The 14,690-nt window shown below is 55.5% G+C and overlaps 1 protein-coding gene across 4 annotated transcripts in view; it reads left to right on the forward strand.

The window, feature by feature from the left end:
- Positions 1-14,690, forward strand: part of PNPLA7 (patatin like domain 7, lysophospholipase) — a 60,867-nt gene that overhangs the window by 43,336 nt on the left and 2,841 nt on the right. For all 4 annotated transcript variants that reach the window (XR_012377246.1, XM_025864846.2, XM_073890039.1 and 1 more), the window contains exons 23-30: positions 2,595-2,658; positions 2,759-2,927; positions 4,012-4,194; positions 4,910-5,028; positions 11,717-11,873; positions 13,248-13,364; positions 13,476-13,545; positions 14,531-14,647. Coding sequence is in view for 3 of the 4 variants with exons in the window: in XM_025864846.2 (XP_025720631.2) it covers positions 2,595-2,658; positions 2,759-2,927; positions 4,012-4,194; positions 4,910-5,028; positions 11,717-11,873; positions 13,248-13,364; positions 13,476-13,545; positions 14,531-14,647 (996 nt within the window). In the remaining variant the exon portion in view is untranslated. The remainder of the gene's footprint in view (positions 1-2,594; positions 2,659-2,758; positions 2,928-4,011; positions 4,195-4,909; positions 5,029-11,716; positions 11,874-13,247; positions 13,365-13,475; positions 13,546-14,530; positions 14,648-14,690) is intronic.

Raw genomic sequence — 14,690 nt, forward strand, 5'->3', positions numbered from 1 at the left:
TGGACTGCAGTTCATCCTAATGCGTCAGTATTGGCTCATGGACTGTGACAGCGTACCGCATTAATGCAAGATGCTGGGAACAGGGAACGGGCTGGTGGAGGGAGGGGAGGGGAGGATGTATACGGGAACTCTGTATACTTTCTGCTCAATTTTTCCGTGGACCTAAATAAAAATAAAGTCTATAAATTATTTAAATAAATAAATAAAGCTAGGTCCTTGATTTGAGATCTTCTTTCTTCCAAGCACATTGATAGCTCTGGGCTCCTCTCTCCACAGCGAACTGCTCCCTCCCTGCGTTTGGGATGCTCTGTGTTTCCGCTGGTCTCTGGGTTTCTTCTTTGACCTGCGGGTAGTTCAGGAGGGTGTTGTTTAATTTCCACACATTTGTGAATTTTCTGGTTCTCTCGTTACCGATTTCTAGTTTCACACCATTGTGGCCAGAAATGATACTTTGAATGATTTCAGTCTTAAAGCTTTATTAAGACTGGTTTTGTAGCCTAACATATAATCTGTCCTAGAGGATGTCTTGGGTTATGTTGTTGTTGTTGAAGTAAGTTCTGTGCCCATGGCGGGGCTCAAACTTACGACCCTGAGATCAAGCGTCGCACCCTCCATGGATGGAGCCAGCTGGGCGCCCCTGGGAAGAGTGTGTGGTCCACTTCTCTGGGTGGTTAGTCTTGTCTCTGTGCATTGTGGTGAGTGTGTAGTGGCCTCTCCTTGTGGCTTCAATTTGTATGCCCCGTGACTAAGAAGTTTGTTCATTGGCCGTCAGGGTGCCCTCTCTGTAGGTGCCTGCCAGGTGGCCCAGCATCTTTCTGTTGGGTTGCTGTCTTCGCCTTGGTGGTGGGCACAGTTCTTTATGGGACCTGGACACAGTCCCTTGTTTGGGTGCCAAGACCACACGTATCTTTCTCTCTCTGTGGTTTGATTTTGTATTCTTTTAATGACGTCTTTTGAAAACAGAAGTTCTTCATTCTAATTCAGGCCAATTTATCAATTTTTTTCTTACATCATTGCTGCTTTTGTATTTTCCTGAAGGAATTGCATGCCGCCCCCAAGCATGAAGATGTTCTAAATGCTTTGCGGTTTTTCCTTTCCTTTTCAGTTTACAATCCATTGGGATTGCTTTGTGATGATGTCTGTAGGGTTCCTCAGCAACTCAGACCCTCCTTTCGAGAGACTGAACTTGGCCCACTGCTGTGCTGAACCTAGTTGCCCGAAGTCAGGTGCCCATGCTTGTGCAGGTTGCTTTCCCTTCTGGAGGGAGATTCTAGGCTGATGGCCATTTTCTCCTAGCACTTGGAGGTGGTGTTCTGCCTCCTCAGCTTCCAGTGTTTGGGAAGGACTGTCTGGCAGCCAGGCCAGAGCAGGTTGGAGCAGCAGCGGATGCCCGCTTCAGCTATGCCCCAAGTGTGGGCGAGCCATCCTGTTTCTCTTCCCTGCCCTGGACCGGCGTACCCCTTGCGTGCCCAGAAGCAGCAGACCCTGCTAGGGACAGGGTTGGTCTCCACAGGGGCGGCAGCCTGTGCTATGGAAGCCCAGAGTGCCACCTCTGCTGGCCCGACATTTCCCTGAGGGCCCCCGCAGAGCCCCCCTGAGTCTAGGCAGGGGTGTCTACATGGGACACATGCACCAGTGGGCAGGTAGAGACCAGCCTGGGGTCCCTGGCGGGCCTAAGGACTACACTCCTCACTGTTCCTGCAGCCAGACACAGCCTGCCAGTCCCATCACATCCTGTACGACGTCCAAGAGAGGTGGTCAAGACCCATCACTGCAGTGCCCACCCTTGCAGGCCTGTGATGCAGCCCAGCCCTAAGAGGTCTCCCTCCCTCTACAGGACCCCTGCTGATGACCAGCGAGAGCTTGTAGCCAGGAGTGCAGAACCCCAACAGGACGAGCCCCCTCACCCCAAGCCCCTGCCACTTAGGTCCGAGACACCCGTGCCACGTCTCAGCAGGGGGACCGTTGTCATAGGACACACCCCTATTTTGTGTGCCTCTAGGAAAGCAGATGCTGCTAGTTAAAATACAATGCAATGATTTCTTAGTCTCACGTTTTAACTGAAGCTCTTGGAGAGCCCTGTACAAGAAGAAAGCCCTCAGGACTTCTGGGTCCTCTCCAGCCCAGGGTTGTGGGTGCTTGTCTGCAGCCTCCAGTGCATGTGAGCCCCCGGTGACCTTTCTGCAGATTCCGTTGCTGGAACTCCTGGTTGGGCAGACCGCGGCACCTGTGTCCATCTAGGCATCATAGAGGAAAGATGCACACTGATTTCAGACACACAAGATGTGAAAAGATGTGCATCTCCACGTGGTGACTACACCAGTGACACTGACAGAATGTGGCCAGCCGTGCTCATCCGGGTTTGGGGCATTCTGTATTATCTTGCATTTTACAAGCTGTGCTTCCCATGCCCCCAACATGCACACACAGTCTCAGTGTTGCAAAAATTTGAATCCTTCCTGTGCAGGCAAGGAGACTGGGGTTCAGAGAGGCCCCCACCACCTGTTGGGGTCTTGTCTGCAGGCCCTGGGGCTGCTGGTCCTGGGAGTTGGGCTGTCAGGACCGTTTTCTGTAGTTAGTGTTTGTGTTTTCAGGCCCCATCCTGCTGCTGACCAGTGACAACATAAAACAGCGCCTTGGCTCCGCTGCTCTGGACAGGTACGCGGCCTCTGTGTGGGCAGCAGCCTGGCCCACCCCAGCTTCCTGCTCACCCCCAGGTCCATGCTCTGGCATCTGTGCCCCTCCACGTGTCTTCTAGCGTCCATGAGTACCGGCTGTCCAGCTGGCTGGGGCAGCAGGAGGACATCCACCGGATCGTGCTCTACCAGGCAGACAGCACGCTAACACCTTGGACCCAGCGCTGCATCCGGCAAGCGGACTGCATCCTCATCGTGGGCCTGGGCGAGCAGGAGCCCACGGTGGGCGAGGTGAGCTGGAGGGCCTGGGGGTGGGCCTGGGTTGGGCGGGGACTCGGTGCAAGGGGCTGGCAGCGGGTAGGGCAAGGCAGGGGTGTGGGGGTAGCAGTGGCAGGGCTCCAGGCTGGGCAGGTCCTGGTTGGGGCCCACTCTCTTCACACCCCTCTGTTTCTCTGTCTTTTCCTTTGAACGAAATATTTCAAGAACGCAGGAAAAGGCAGATAATAAAAGCCAACACCCAGATCTCTGCCCTGCATGCTTTGGAAACATTTTGCTGTATTCACCTCTGGTGGTTTTAGCACAAAGCAGGGCAGGTGCCCTGAAGTGGCCCCCAGGGGGCCTCTTGTGAAGTTGCGTCTTTTCTATTTTACTATGAATGTATACAGCACTGTTTTTCAGGTCTAAATTTGATAAAAATAGTGTCCTATTTTATATCACTTTGAAATGTCCTTTTTTCCTCAACACTTAGGTGTTTAAGCTTTATCCATATTGTTCCACTCATTTTTATGACTGTTTAGTTTCCTATTTGTGAGTACCCCACCATCTGTCTGTTCTCAGCTGTGAAGTTGCATCGTCGGCCCACTTTGTTTCCAGCTTCAAGGGTATGAAGTGTAGGCTGGCCATTCCTTCCGTGCACATTACGTTCCCCACCTCCTTCTCTCTGACCCTGGGGCAGCTAAAAATTACCCATCTCTGAAGCAGGTTCTTCTGCTGCAAGGGAGGTGTTTACAGATACGTCACTGAGAAGGTCACAGTGTGTGCCCATGAGGTGGTGGGGGGCAGCAGATGGGGAGGAGGCCCCTCCCCTCCTGTACACCCCCACCGCTCCCTGAGGCCACTCTCACCTAGCCCAGCGTGAAGCAGGCACATGGCCAGGCAGACCCCGGGGTCACAGCTTTGACAGCCAAAGGGCACAACACACACAGCTGAGCTGGCTCACAGAACCGGGCTGCCACTTGCCAAGGCCCTGCCCTTGACCCTCCTGCCTGTGTGGGGCGGGTCAGTGGGGCAATGTCCAGAGTGGGGTCTCTGTGACAGCTCACCCCTGGCCTTCAGCTCTGTCCTGCCTGAGCCCTCAGGCTCTGCTCTCCTGCAGCTGGAGCGGATGCTGGAGAGCACAGCCGTGCGTGCCCAGAAGCAGCTGATCCTGCTGCACCGGGAGGATGGGCCGGCACCCTCCCGCACTGTCGAGTGGCTGAACATGCGGAGCTGGTGCTCTGGCCACCTGCACCTCTGCTGCCCCCGCCGCGTCTTCTCCAGGAGAAGCATGCCCAAGCTGGTGAGGTCTGGGCGGTGGGCCGACCCCATGGGAACTCCTGGCCTCCGGAACACGGCCTTCCTGACTTGCTTTGTGATTGAGTAGTGCATTTCCTTCACGTTCCCTCTTCGGGTCTCTGTAGTCTGAGCTTCTTGGGGTGCTGATGAGGGGGGCTTGCCTCTCTGTAAGCTCACATTTGCTTGAGCTTGATCTTTGGGAGCGGTACCTGGGAGATTGATGTAGGTGTCCGTCTTTGGGGTCGCAGAGGGGAGGCATGTAGCCTGACAGAGCCATGCTGGCACGCATGTACCTCCGGGAGCCTGGGAGAGTTGGGGGACGGTGGGGCAGGGGAGGTCACCAGGAGGGGAGCCTCCTCAGCCCTGGGGCTTGGGGGCTGGGGTGCCCCAGAGGCTACCCACATGCCACAGCCTGCCTGGCCCCACAGCTCAGTGGACAGTTCCTGATAGCCCATGCCCTGGAGCAACCTCCACTTGGGGGGCTCTGGGGTCTCCTTCTGGGCCTGTGGGTGTGTAGCTCAGTTGCCCACACTGCCCCCTCACCCACATGCCCTGTAAGAGCTTCCTCCCAGGCAAGCCTGGGCACCAAGGTGCTGCCGGGGTCAGACCCTGCTGTGCCCTGGAGAGGGCTCTGGGTCCCGAGTAGAGGAAACCGCCCTGGTCAGGCCACAGTGTGTGGGACTTGGCCCAGCCTCTCTGTCTCCTGGTCCCTCTCTCAGGTGGAAATGTACCAGCGAGTCTTCCAGAGGCCCCCAGACCGGCACTCAGACTTCTCCCGCCTTGCTCGGGTGCTGACTGGCAACGCCATTGCCTTGGTGCTTGGGGGAGGGGGGGCAAGGTGAGTCCCCACCCTGTCCACCTGCAGCTGCTGGTGTGTGCGTGCGTGTGCGCCCGTGCGTGCTGATGACGAGGCCTCTGAGCTTGTCCTAGGAGCAGTCCCTGTAGATGGGCCCTACACATGGCCCAGCAGTTTTCTGCCCCTGAGTGCACCTTGCCAAGCAGTGCTCCCCATAGGCTGTCCCAGGTTTTAATGGTGGCCAGTGCATTAGATGATTTGTGTCTTGTTCTAATAGCCTTTGCCAGAAGTGTCTGCTTGTCTGTTAGCCGTTCGTGCCTCTTCTGAAAACTCTGTTCTTACCTTTTGCCAGTCTTTCCATTGGGCTCCGGGTGAGTTTCTTTCCATTTAATACACACTTTATGGTGTGCTAGCCCTCATCAGCTTTCTTGAGTTCCTGAAATGACCACTACCCCGTGTTTGCCACCTCTCTCCTGAACTTAAAGAGGGGTCTACGCCTGGAGTAGAAGTGGGGCCCGAGTGCACCGTGAGGAGGTGTGATGAGACCCAGGCCTTCTGCTGGCAAACCAGATGCTTGTGGGAGGGTAGAGCAGAGCTGCCACATCTGTGCTGGACCCCTGCCCCTCGGAGGGAGGGAGGAAGGGCACGGGGCACCTGACTGTGTTCTGGGCTGGGGGTGCACTGTGGGGTAGAGTCCTTGCGCGCCCCCCCCCCCCCGGTCAAGTGAGGCTCAGGGCTGTCCCTGGGCAGGGCCTCCTGAGCATTTTGCACAGCCACCCGCGCCCCCAGCCCTGCTGCTGGTGCCTCTCTCCCCAGGAGCAGGCGCCTGGCTCAGCACCTCCAGTGTCCCAAGAACATCGCTTTCAAAGTGAGCAGGAGGGAGGGGCTCGGAAGAACTGAAGGCCCTTGGGAGTGCCGTGGCATTTGGAGGGGGCACTCTCCAAGGTGTCTCCTGCCTGTGGAGCCAGGCCCGTGCTCACACCTGCCGAATTATGGTCAGAGATGTGGTCCAGCCTGGAGGCCAAGGACCCAGACCCTCTTGTCTAGAAAGGATCAGGAGAGTGTAGAGGAGCATGTCTGAGCCCACTCTCCGCACTTCCCCACCTGGAAACCTCGGAGGCCTGGAGTCTGGCCTGAGGCCCTTACTGACAGGACAGCGGGTGGACACAGCCCCCACCCCTGATAGCCCCCAGACGCGGCCTGGCCTGGCGGTGCGGCACGAACTGTGTGCTCATTTGTCTGAGGCGACCCTCCTTGCCCTGGCCTGTACTTGAGAGCCGAGCCAGGGGCTCTCGAGAACCAGGTGACTCGCCTGACGTCGCCCGACTGAAGGCAAGGTCCAGGCTACTTCCGTGGGACTCGGACTGTGAGGTGGCCCAGATTTGGGCCTGGTTTGTGGGCATGCTCAGCAGCCTGTTTAATGAAAATTTAGTTTTAGTCAAAATAATACTTAGTCTAGAAGCCCTGTGGCCGTCGCCTCGCAGTCCTGTGCCAGTCTTGCCCGGGCACCACGTCCAGAGGTCCCCCAGGGACCGTCACCTGCAGCGTGGTGTCAGCCCTCTGCTCGTCTGCGTCTCCAAGTAACATTCCTCTTCTGTTTGGTTTTTGTCCGTCCACCCTGCATCTACTCTCCTGTGTCGTCCGTCCGTCCTCCGTCTTCTGTCAGAGTCCATCTCCCTCCTCACCACTCACAGTCCCGGTACAGTTCCCACACTGGCCCCACTGGTTGTCCCCGTGTCTCTTCCTCTGACAACGTGGCTCAGTGCACACGTGTGGCTGTGCGTCCTTCCTCGCAGCTGCCATTTGCTGTTTCCTGGGTGTCACAGATTGGTGCCCAGGCCGCCCCTGGAGCGCCCGCCTCCGTCTGTGCTCACCGCCATCCCGGGCGGCTTCTGCTTCCCCATGTGTGGGAGGCACCCCCCCCCCCCCAGGCATCCCACCACCTCTGGGCTCTGCTGGTTGCTTCCCAGTCTGGCTGCTAGGACACGGTCTTGGAGTTTCCCTTCACTGTCATCCTGGGACCTGCCTTTGTCCCTCCCAAGTTCAGCTCGTTTTCTGGATTCCACAACTCCCTCCTTCCTGACACATTCCTGATTTGGGTAGCGTTCCTGCTCTACACACTTCCTTGAGAGAAGATGTTTGGGAAGTAAAAGTTTTTGTTTTTGTTTTTGTCTTAAGATTTTATTCATTTATTTGACAGAGAGAGACACAGCGAGAGAGGGAACACAAGCAGGGGGAGTGGGAGAGGGAGAAGCAGGCCTCCCGCAGAGCAGGGAGCCCGACGCGGGGCTCGATCCCAGGACCCTGGGATCATGGCCTGAGCCGAAGGCAGACACTCAATGACTGAGCCACCCAGGCGCCCCTTGGAAGTAAAAGTTTTAAAAGGCTGCATAGCAGAAAATGTCCTCAGTGACGATTTGGGTGTGGAATCCAAGCTGGAAGTAATTTTCCCTGAGAATTTCTAGGTGATGCTGCTGCCGTTGTCTTTCGAGCTTCCAGGGTCCCTGTTGGGACGCCCAGTGGGGCCTGTTTTCCCTCTGAAAGCTGTGGGAGGGTCTCTTAGTTCCTGTGCCCGCAGGGACTTGGCCATGTGCCTTGGGAACAGCTCATCCATCCACTACACTGGGTGGGCTCCAGGGGCTCTTCCCAATTTGGAAATCATGAGCTTCGGCCCTGGGGAATGTTCTATGATGTTCCCCCACCCTGGGCTCTGTCCTCTGTTCCTGGAGCTTCTGATGCTCGGTCAGGCCTCCGAGATGGGCCCCCAAGCTCTCCTGTCTTTCCTCTCCCTTGTTTTCCATCTCTCTTTTTGTTCTGCTTTCCAGGTGACTTTTCTCAAATAGATCTTCTGCTAAAATATTTCTAATGTCTAGGGCGCCTGGGTGGCTCAGTGGGTTAAGCGTCTGCCTTCGGCTCAGGTCAGGATCCTGGGGTCCCAGGATCGAGTCCCGCGTGGGGCTCCCTGCTCAGCGGGGAGTCTGCTTCTCCCTCTGCCGGCCGCTCCCTCTGCTTGTGCGCTCTCGTCCCCTCTGACAAATAAGTAAATGAAGTCTTTAAAAAAAAAAAAAAAACTTTAAAAAATATTTCTAATGTCTGAATGCTTTTTCCACGGTTTTCTGTCTTTGTTCCTCAAGTGCAACGCTGACTTTCTCTGAGAACATTCATGCAGGTGTCCTGCTCGCTGCCTCACTCTCCTTGTGGGCTCGCGTCTGGCCGCTCAGCCCTCCGAGCGAGGCGGTCTGCGTGCGCTGGGCCACATCAGCAGCACTGGGGAGCGTGTCCCGCCGTCTGCCGCACTCTGCTTACCCTGCTCCTGGCCACATGGCCGCTTGAGTTACTATGGGGAAAATGGCTGTGACTGTCCTTGCACAAATCTCTCTGTGTGTGATGTTCTTTCCTCTCGGGCAAATACCTGCTTGTGGGGCTCATTTCGCACTCTGTGCCCCCCACCAACGATATCTGACATTCAGGCTCCCACATTTTATCAGGATTTTGAATTGCTGTAATGTGTGTGCAGGGGGTCCTCTCCCTGGGGCCTAATGGTGTCATGTGCTTCCTGGCCATTTGTGTCTCTTATTTTGTTTCGTAGCATTTACGTTCCTCGCTCATGTTTAGCCAGCGGTTTGTCTTTTATTGTTGATTCAGAGGGATTATTTATATAGTCTGAACACAAGTCTTTTGCCAGATATATTTATTGCTAATTTTGTCTCTCAATCTTTGACTTTTCATTTTCTCAATGGTATTTCTTTGATGAGCAGTTTTTAACTTCGATGAAGTGTGATTTTCTGTTTTTATGGTTATTGCTTCTGGTGTTCTGAGCACCCTTGCCTGTCCCAAGGTCACAAAGGCATTCTGTCTTCTTCTGGAAGCTCTGTGTACATTCAGGTCTGTGACCCACCTAATGTTTCTTGTGACTCTGTTTTGTAGCCACACCTCTGGCTGAAGACTTTCCTTCCCCTGAGGTCGCTGAGGTCGCCGTGTCACCCACATGGCTCCAGGTGTGACCCTGCCTGGGCTCTGCCGCGTGTGTCCTTCAGGACGCTGCCACACTGTCTCAACCACCTTGTGGTAAAGCTTGACTTCAGGCACCGCACGTCCTTCCGTTTTGTTTTTGTTTTTTTCAAAATTGTCTTTGGCTGCTCTAGGTGCTTTGCACTTCCATATAAATTTTTTAGAATCAGCTAAGTATCTCATGGGATTTTTTTTTCCTGTTGTAAATGTCATCTTTTAAATTTCAGTTTCAGAGTGTCGTTGCCAGTGCATAGAAATACAATTGGTATTTGTACCTTGATGCTGTATCTTACAACTGTGCTAAATTCACTTATTCTAGCGACTTTTTTATAGGGTTTTTTTTTTTTTTTGCATTTCCTATATACAAGTTACGTCTTTGGGGAATAAAGGCAGTTTTTCTCTTTCTTTCCAAAATATATTTATGTCTTTTGTTTCTTCTTCTTGCCTTGTTGCCATGAGAGGGACAGCATTTGCCCGTCACTGAGCGTGATCTTGGCGGCAGGTGTTTGCAGCCTCTGTCCAGTGGAGGACGTGCCCCTCTACCCTCAGCTTGCTGAGGGCGCATCATGAATGGTTTTTGTATGTCTGTTAAGGTGCTGAATTACACTGATTTTTAAACAAAAACGAACACCGTATTCTGGAGATAGACTCATTTGCCCACGATGTGTTGTCCTGTTTGTATATTGCTAGACTCCCTTTGAATCTGAGTGTGCTTGTCCTTCCTTGAAACGCGTGTAGGTTTGTTTGCTAGCTTCAAGATTGAGTTGGGAAGTGCTTCTTCTTTTCCTATTTTCTGAGATTTTTATGTAAGATCTGTGCTACTCTTCCTTATATGTTCAGCAGCGTTCACTAGTAAAACCATCTGGACACACAGTTTTCTTTGTGAAGATTTAAAAACTAAAGGCTCAGTTATGTTGATGGTTATAGTACGATTCAGATTTTCTCGTGTCAGGTTTGGCAAGTTACGTTGTTCTAGGAACATGTCCATCTTACCTGAATTTTTCCTGCCTGCGCATGAGGTTCACGCCTACTTCCCACTGTTCTCACCAGAGCGTCTGTGCGGATGTGCCCTTGCTCACCCCGGCACCCCTCCCTCCGAGATGGCCCTCTTTCCTGTGTGTTTGTTTGCTGGTTCCTTAATTTCTGCTCTTATCTGTGTTATTTCTGTTATTTGACTTGTTTGATTTAAACTCTTCTTTTTGTCCTAAGTTGTGGGTAGTAGATGTTGTGTCGTGACCTCAGAGGGCAGAGAGGCCAGCCCTCCTGCACTGTGGGCGCAGTGTGCCTTCTGTTCTCAGGCTGCTTGGGTTTCTTTCTGTCTCGGGTCTCCAGCAATGTGGGAATGGCTTTCTTTTGATCGATGCTTGGAGTTCATGATGCTCCTTTAATCTGAGGCTTGAAGTTGACGGTCAGTTCCGTCCAGACCACCGTCTGTCTGTCCAGATACTGCCTCTGCCCCCTCCCCTTCTTCTCTTTCTGGGCTCCTCTGCCGGATCCCACACATGCTCTAAGCACTCGGACGTCTGTCCTGGGGAGCGGTCTCCGTGGCTGCCATCCTGGGGTGTCCTGCGACTCAGTGAGCATCTTCTTCTGGCCTGTGTTCAGGGGGGGGGGCTCTCTTCAGTGTGCCTGGCCTGCTGCCTAACCCGCCAATGGCATTCTTTGCGTCGGATACCGTATCTCCACTTCTAAAGTTGCCGTTTGGCCCTGTCTTACAGTTTTTCAGTTCTGTGCCAAATTATCAATCTTGTCTTTAATTTCTGGAAATTGTTTTTAAAGCTTATACCTGAGTATTCAGTTTTTTTGTGGTGATATTAAATACTTTTTTAATAGTGTTAAAATATGCATGCCATAAAATTTACCATTTTAAATATTTTTGACTGTAAAATTTGGTAGCATTAAGTGCGCTCATGGTGTTGTGCAAACATCACTGTTCATCACCAGAACGTTCCATCTTCCCAAACTGAACCTCTGCCCCCACCCCCACCCCCCGGCCCTGTTCTCCACTGTCTCTGTCTGTGGGCTTGACCCCTCCAGGTCCCTCAAGTGAGGGGAGTCGTTGTCCTTCTATGTCAGGCTTCTTTCACTCAGCAGAAGGGGCTCACGTTCGTCCACGTGGTAGCCTGTGTCAGAATTCCGTTCCTTTCCAAGCTAAGCCACGTCCCTCGTATGCGTGTGCGGTGCTTTGCTTACTCATTCACCCATCAGGCCTGCAGGCTGCTTACCCCTTCTAGCCCCTGGGACTTGCTGGGAGCGGTCATTGGGAGCCTGTGTCATGTCCCTGTTGCCTGGCTCCTCAAGCCTCTCTTGCTCGTTTCCTCCTGGCTGTGGTCACGTGGCCTGTTCTCTGTGACCGGAGACTTCCGATGGGCATCACAGATGAGAAACAGTAGCAGTGGTTTGAGGCTCAGGGCGACGGCTTCAGTCAGACCCTGGCTCTCCTGTCCCTGTGGGAGCTCGTCCATGTCCCCCCCCACCCACTGCAGTGTTGCCTTCAGGGCGCTTATCAGGACCCCCTTCTGTGTGTCTCCCACCCTCCTGAGTCTGTGCAAAGTGTGTTCAGCTTCGCATCCCGTTTTCTGTGACTTATGCAAGAGGCAGGCGCTGAGGAGGAGGGGTGGCTTGGGAGGACCATCTCTGGTGCCTTTTGCTGACGCACGGCAGGTTCCTGTCCCTGGCAACCATGCTTATTCCTGTTCTGTGCTCCTGCTTGGTGTAGAGGCTGTGCCCAGGTCGGCATCATCCGGGCCCTGACGGAGTGTGGCATCCCTGTGGACATGGTTGGAGGGACGTCCATCGGGGCCTTCATGGGGGCCCTGTACTCCGAGGAGCGGAACTACAGCCAGATACGGATCCGGGCTAAGCAGTGGGCTGAGGTGAGGGGCCTCTGCCCTCCCTGGAGCTTAGCACCAGGTCCCTGGGGTGCTGTGGGAGCAGGAGGACATTGGGACCTTTGGCCCTTGCTCGCGGCTCTGCAGGGCTCTGGACTCAGAGCAGGGTTTGTGGGGTGGTGGGGGAATGAGGAGCACAGAGCAAGTAAGGATATCAGTATTGGGGGATGGGCTCTGGTTGGTGCCTGGTCTTAATTTATAAAGGTGACTGAGGACAACATGGAGAGGTCAGTGCCACTGGAAGGAAAGTTAGTTACCTGTAGTTCAACTGAGGGTCCGGTCACAGGCCAGGCAGACATTTCCCTTCTCCATCTCTGCTGGTCTGGTGCAGATGTGGGAATGGCCACGGAACACTGGGCTGATGCCCTCATTGTCCTCAGTGTGCGTTGGGCCATGGGAGTCTGCTGAGAGGCTACTCTGCAAGGCGCGGTGGGCTGGGTCCTGCCTAGGGTGTTCTCTTTCCCTGCCTTTCCTGGGGAGCCTTTGGCCTCCTGCCACACTGAGGGAGGTGGTGGTTGTGCGGGCTGCCAGGCTTGGCTCTGCAGGCCCTGGTGCTAGACAGGGGCATCTTCAGGAGTGAGGGCCTTGCTAACCATGGAGGGCCCTGGGTGCTACACTGTCCTGAGTCCCTCTCCCAGCAGTGCACTTGTTCTCTCTGCTTGTCCCAAGGCGGGGTCTTCATTCTGTTCATCTCAGTGTGAGCACGCTGAGGGGCAACTCACCCTCCGCTGGGGGCCCACCTCCTGTATGGCCTGTGCTCTGGGCTTTTCCATCTCAGCTTCTGTCTGCACAGAGGCAGGCAGGACCTTTTCTCTCCATCCCTGGCCCTCAAGAAGTCAGGCAGCCTTGAACCCGGGCATTCTTGGGGCAAGGCCAGTGCCGCCTGCCCAGTCACAAGTCCTGCTCCTGGCCCCCGTCTTCACTGAGGAAGGATGGGCCTCAGTCCCTCCAGAGGCAGAGGGTTGGGGGGCTTTGGCAGAAAGGGCCCTCAACAGGCCCACTCCCTCCCGGGCCCCGATGGAGTGTCTGCCGTGGTAGAATATGGGGGTCAACCCCAAGCATGCTGGGGACCTCAGCAGGGGGCTATCTTGACCACTCACCTACCGGTGTTGACTGAGCTTCGTCCTGAGTGAGAGCCAGCGCAGCGGGCCCCCTCATGGGACCTCCCCGCCCTCCTGCTCACGCCCTGGCATCCGCTCCCCCCAGAGACCCTTCAGGATGCTTCCCAGACACCCTTGTTGTGTTTTTAGGAAGCACGTGTGTGTGTTCTGTCCCTGCTCCCTTCTCAGACTTGGGCTCCTGGCTGAGTCCCATGGGATCATCCTCTGCCGGGGTCTCATGTGTGCCCTGCCCACTCAGGACATGACATCGATGGTGAAGACTGTGCTGGACCTGACCTACCCGATCACGTCCATGTTCTCGGGGGCCGGCCTGAACAGCAGCATCTGTAGCGTCTTCAAGGACCAGCAGATCGAGGTGCCCCCCCGAGCAGGGACCTCCCCCATCTCCTTGAGCCTCCAGGCCTGCAGGGTCGAGGGCTGGTGGTGGGGGACGACGGCCCTTCTGAGTCCTGCTGTTCCCTTGCAGGACCTGTGGATCCCCTACTTCGCCATCACCACAGACATCACGGCCTCCGCTATGCGGGTCCACACGGACGGTGAGCACCTCCTCCTTGGGTTCCCCTTGATACGGGCTCAGACATGCCCAGGGCACAGCGCCCCCCGCCTCCGCTCCCGCTCGGGGCCGCGTGGCTCAGGGGAAGGGTACTGAAGGACCAGCTCGGCGGGGGCGGGGGGGTGCAGGGGGCAGGCAAGCAGGGAACCTGGAAGCTCCATGAACCAGAGGAAGCACCGAGATGACCCGAAGGAGGCAGGGAGCTCAGGGAGGTCTGAACCCAGAGAGGATCCTGCCTTGAGCATGAGGGAAACGGGTAGGGACAGAACCAAGAGTCTGGAAGCACCCACAAGCCCAAACTGGACACCGAAAGGTGGAGATAACAATGTGAACTGAGAGCGGAGAGGAGTAAGGCGAAGGGCACACTCACGTCTGGGGGATGTGGGGGGCGAAGGGCATGCTCGGGCAGGGGGGTGGGGGGCGAAGAGCACACTCGGGTTGGGGTGGGGGACAAAGGGCACGCTTGGGCCGGGGGATGCAGGGGGCAAAGGGCACACTCAGGCCGGGGGGCGCAGGGTGAAGGGCACATGCAGGGCATGTGTTTTTTGGGCTCAGATCAGCAGTTGGTGGGAGACTGCTGGGCTGGGGACCGTGAAAAGGCCAGTACGTGGGTGGCAGCTGAGGGCCCTTCTCCAGGGCAAAGTGGTTTGTGAGCTGAGTGCGTGTGTCTCTTTGGAGGTGAGTGGGATGGTGGGGCTCACAGCAGAATGTGGGGAGACTGCAGAACCAGCCGGGCCTCCCTTGGGCCTCTGGCCCTCCCCATGCTCCCTCTATGGAGAGAGCCTCCCTTGTGAAGGAGGAAGAACAGGAGGTGTGTCTGTCTGTCCAGATGTGCAGACTTAAGGAGCCCATGGTGGCAGGGCTCTGAGCCAAGGGTCCAGGGCAGGAACCCACTGTGCAGCGAAAGGCTCCCCTCCTGCCCCTTGGCAGACTCTGGTGACAACCACCCCCCCGCAACTCTCTCCCAGGCTCCCTGTGGAGGTACGTGCGTGCCAGCATGTCTCTGTCAGGCTACATGCCTCCCCTCTGTGACCCCAAAGACGGACACCTGCTGATGGACGGGGGGTACATCAACAACCTGCCAGGTACCGCCCCCACCCTGCCGCAGCCACCTCCACTCCCAGGAAG

Source organism: Callorhinus ursinus, unplaced genomic scaffold, assembly GCF_003265705.2.
Source record: "Callorhinus ursinus isolate GAN/ISIS: 27379988/994484 unplaced genomic scaffold, GSC_fseal_2.0 scaffold125, whole genome shotgun sequence".
In the NCBI taxonomy this organism is placed as follows: domain Eukaryota; kingdom Metazoa; phylum Chordata; class Mammalia; order Carnivora; family Otariidae; genus Callorhinus; species Callorhinus ursinus.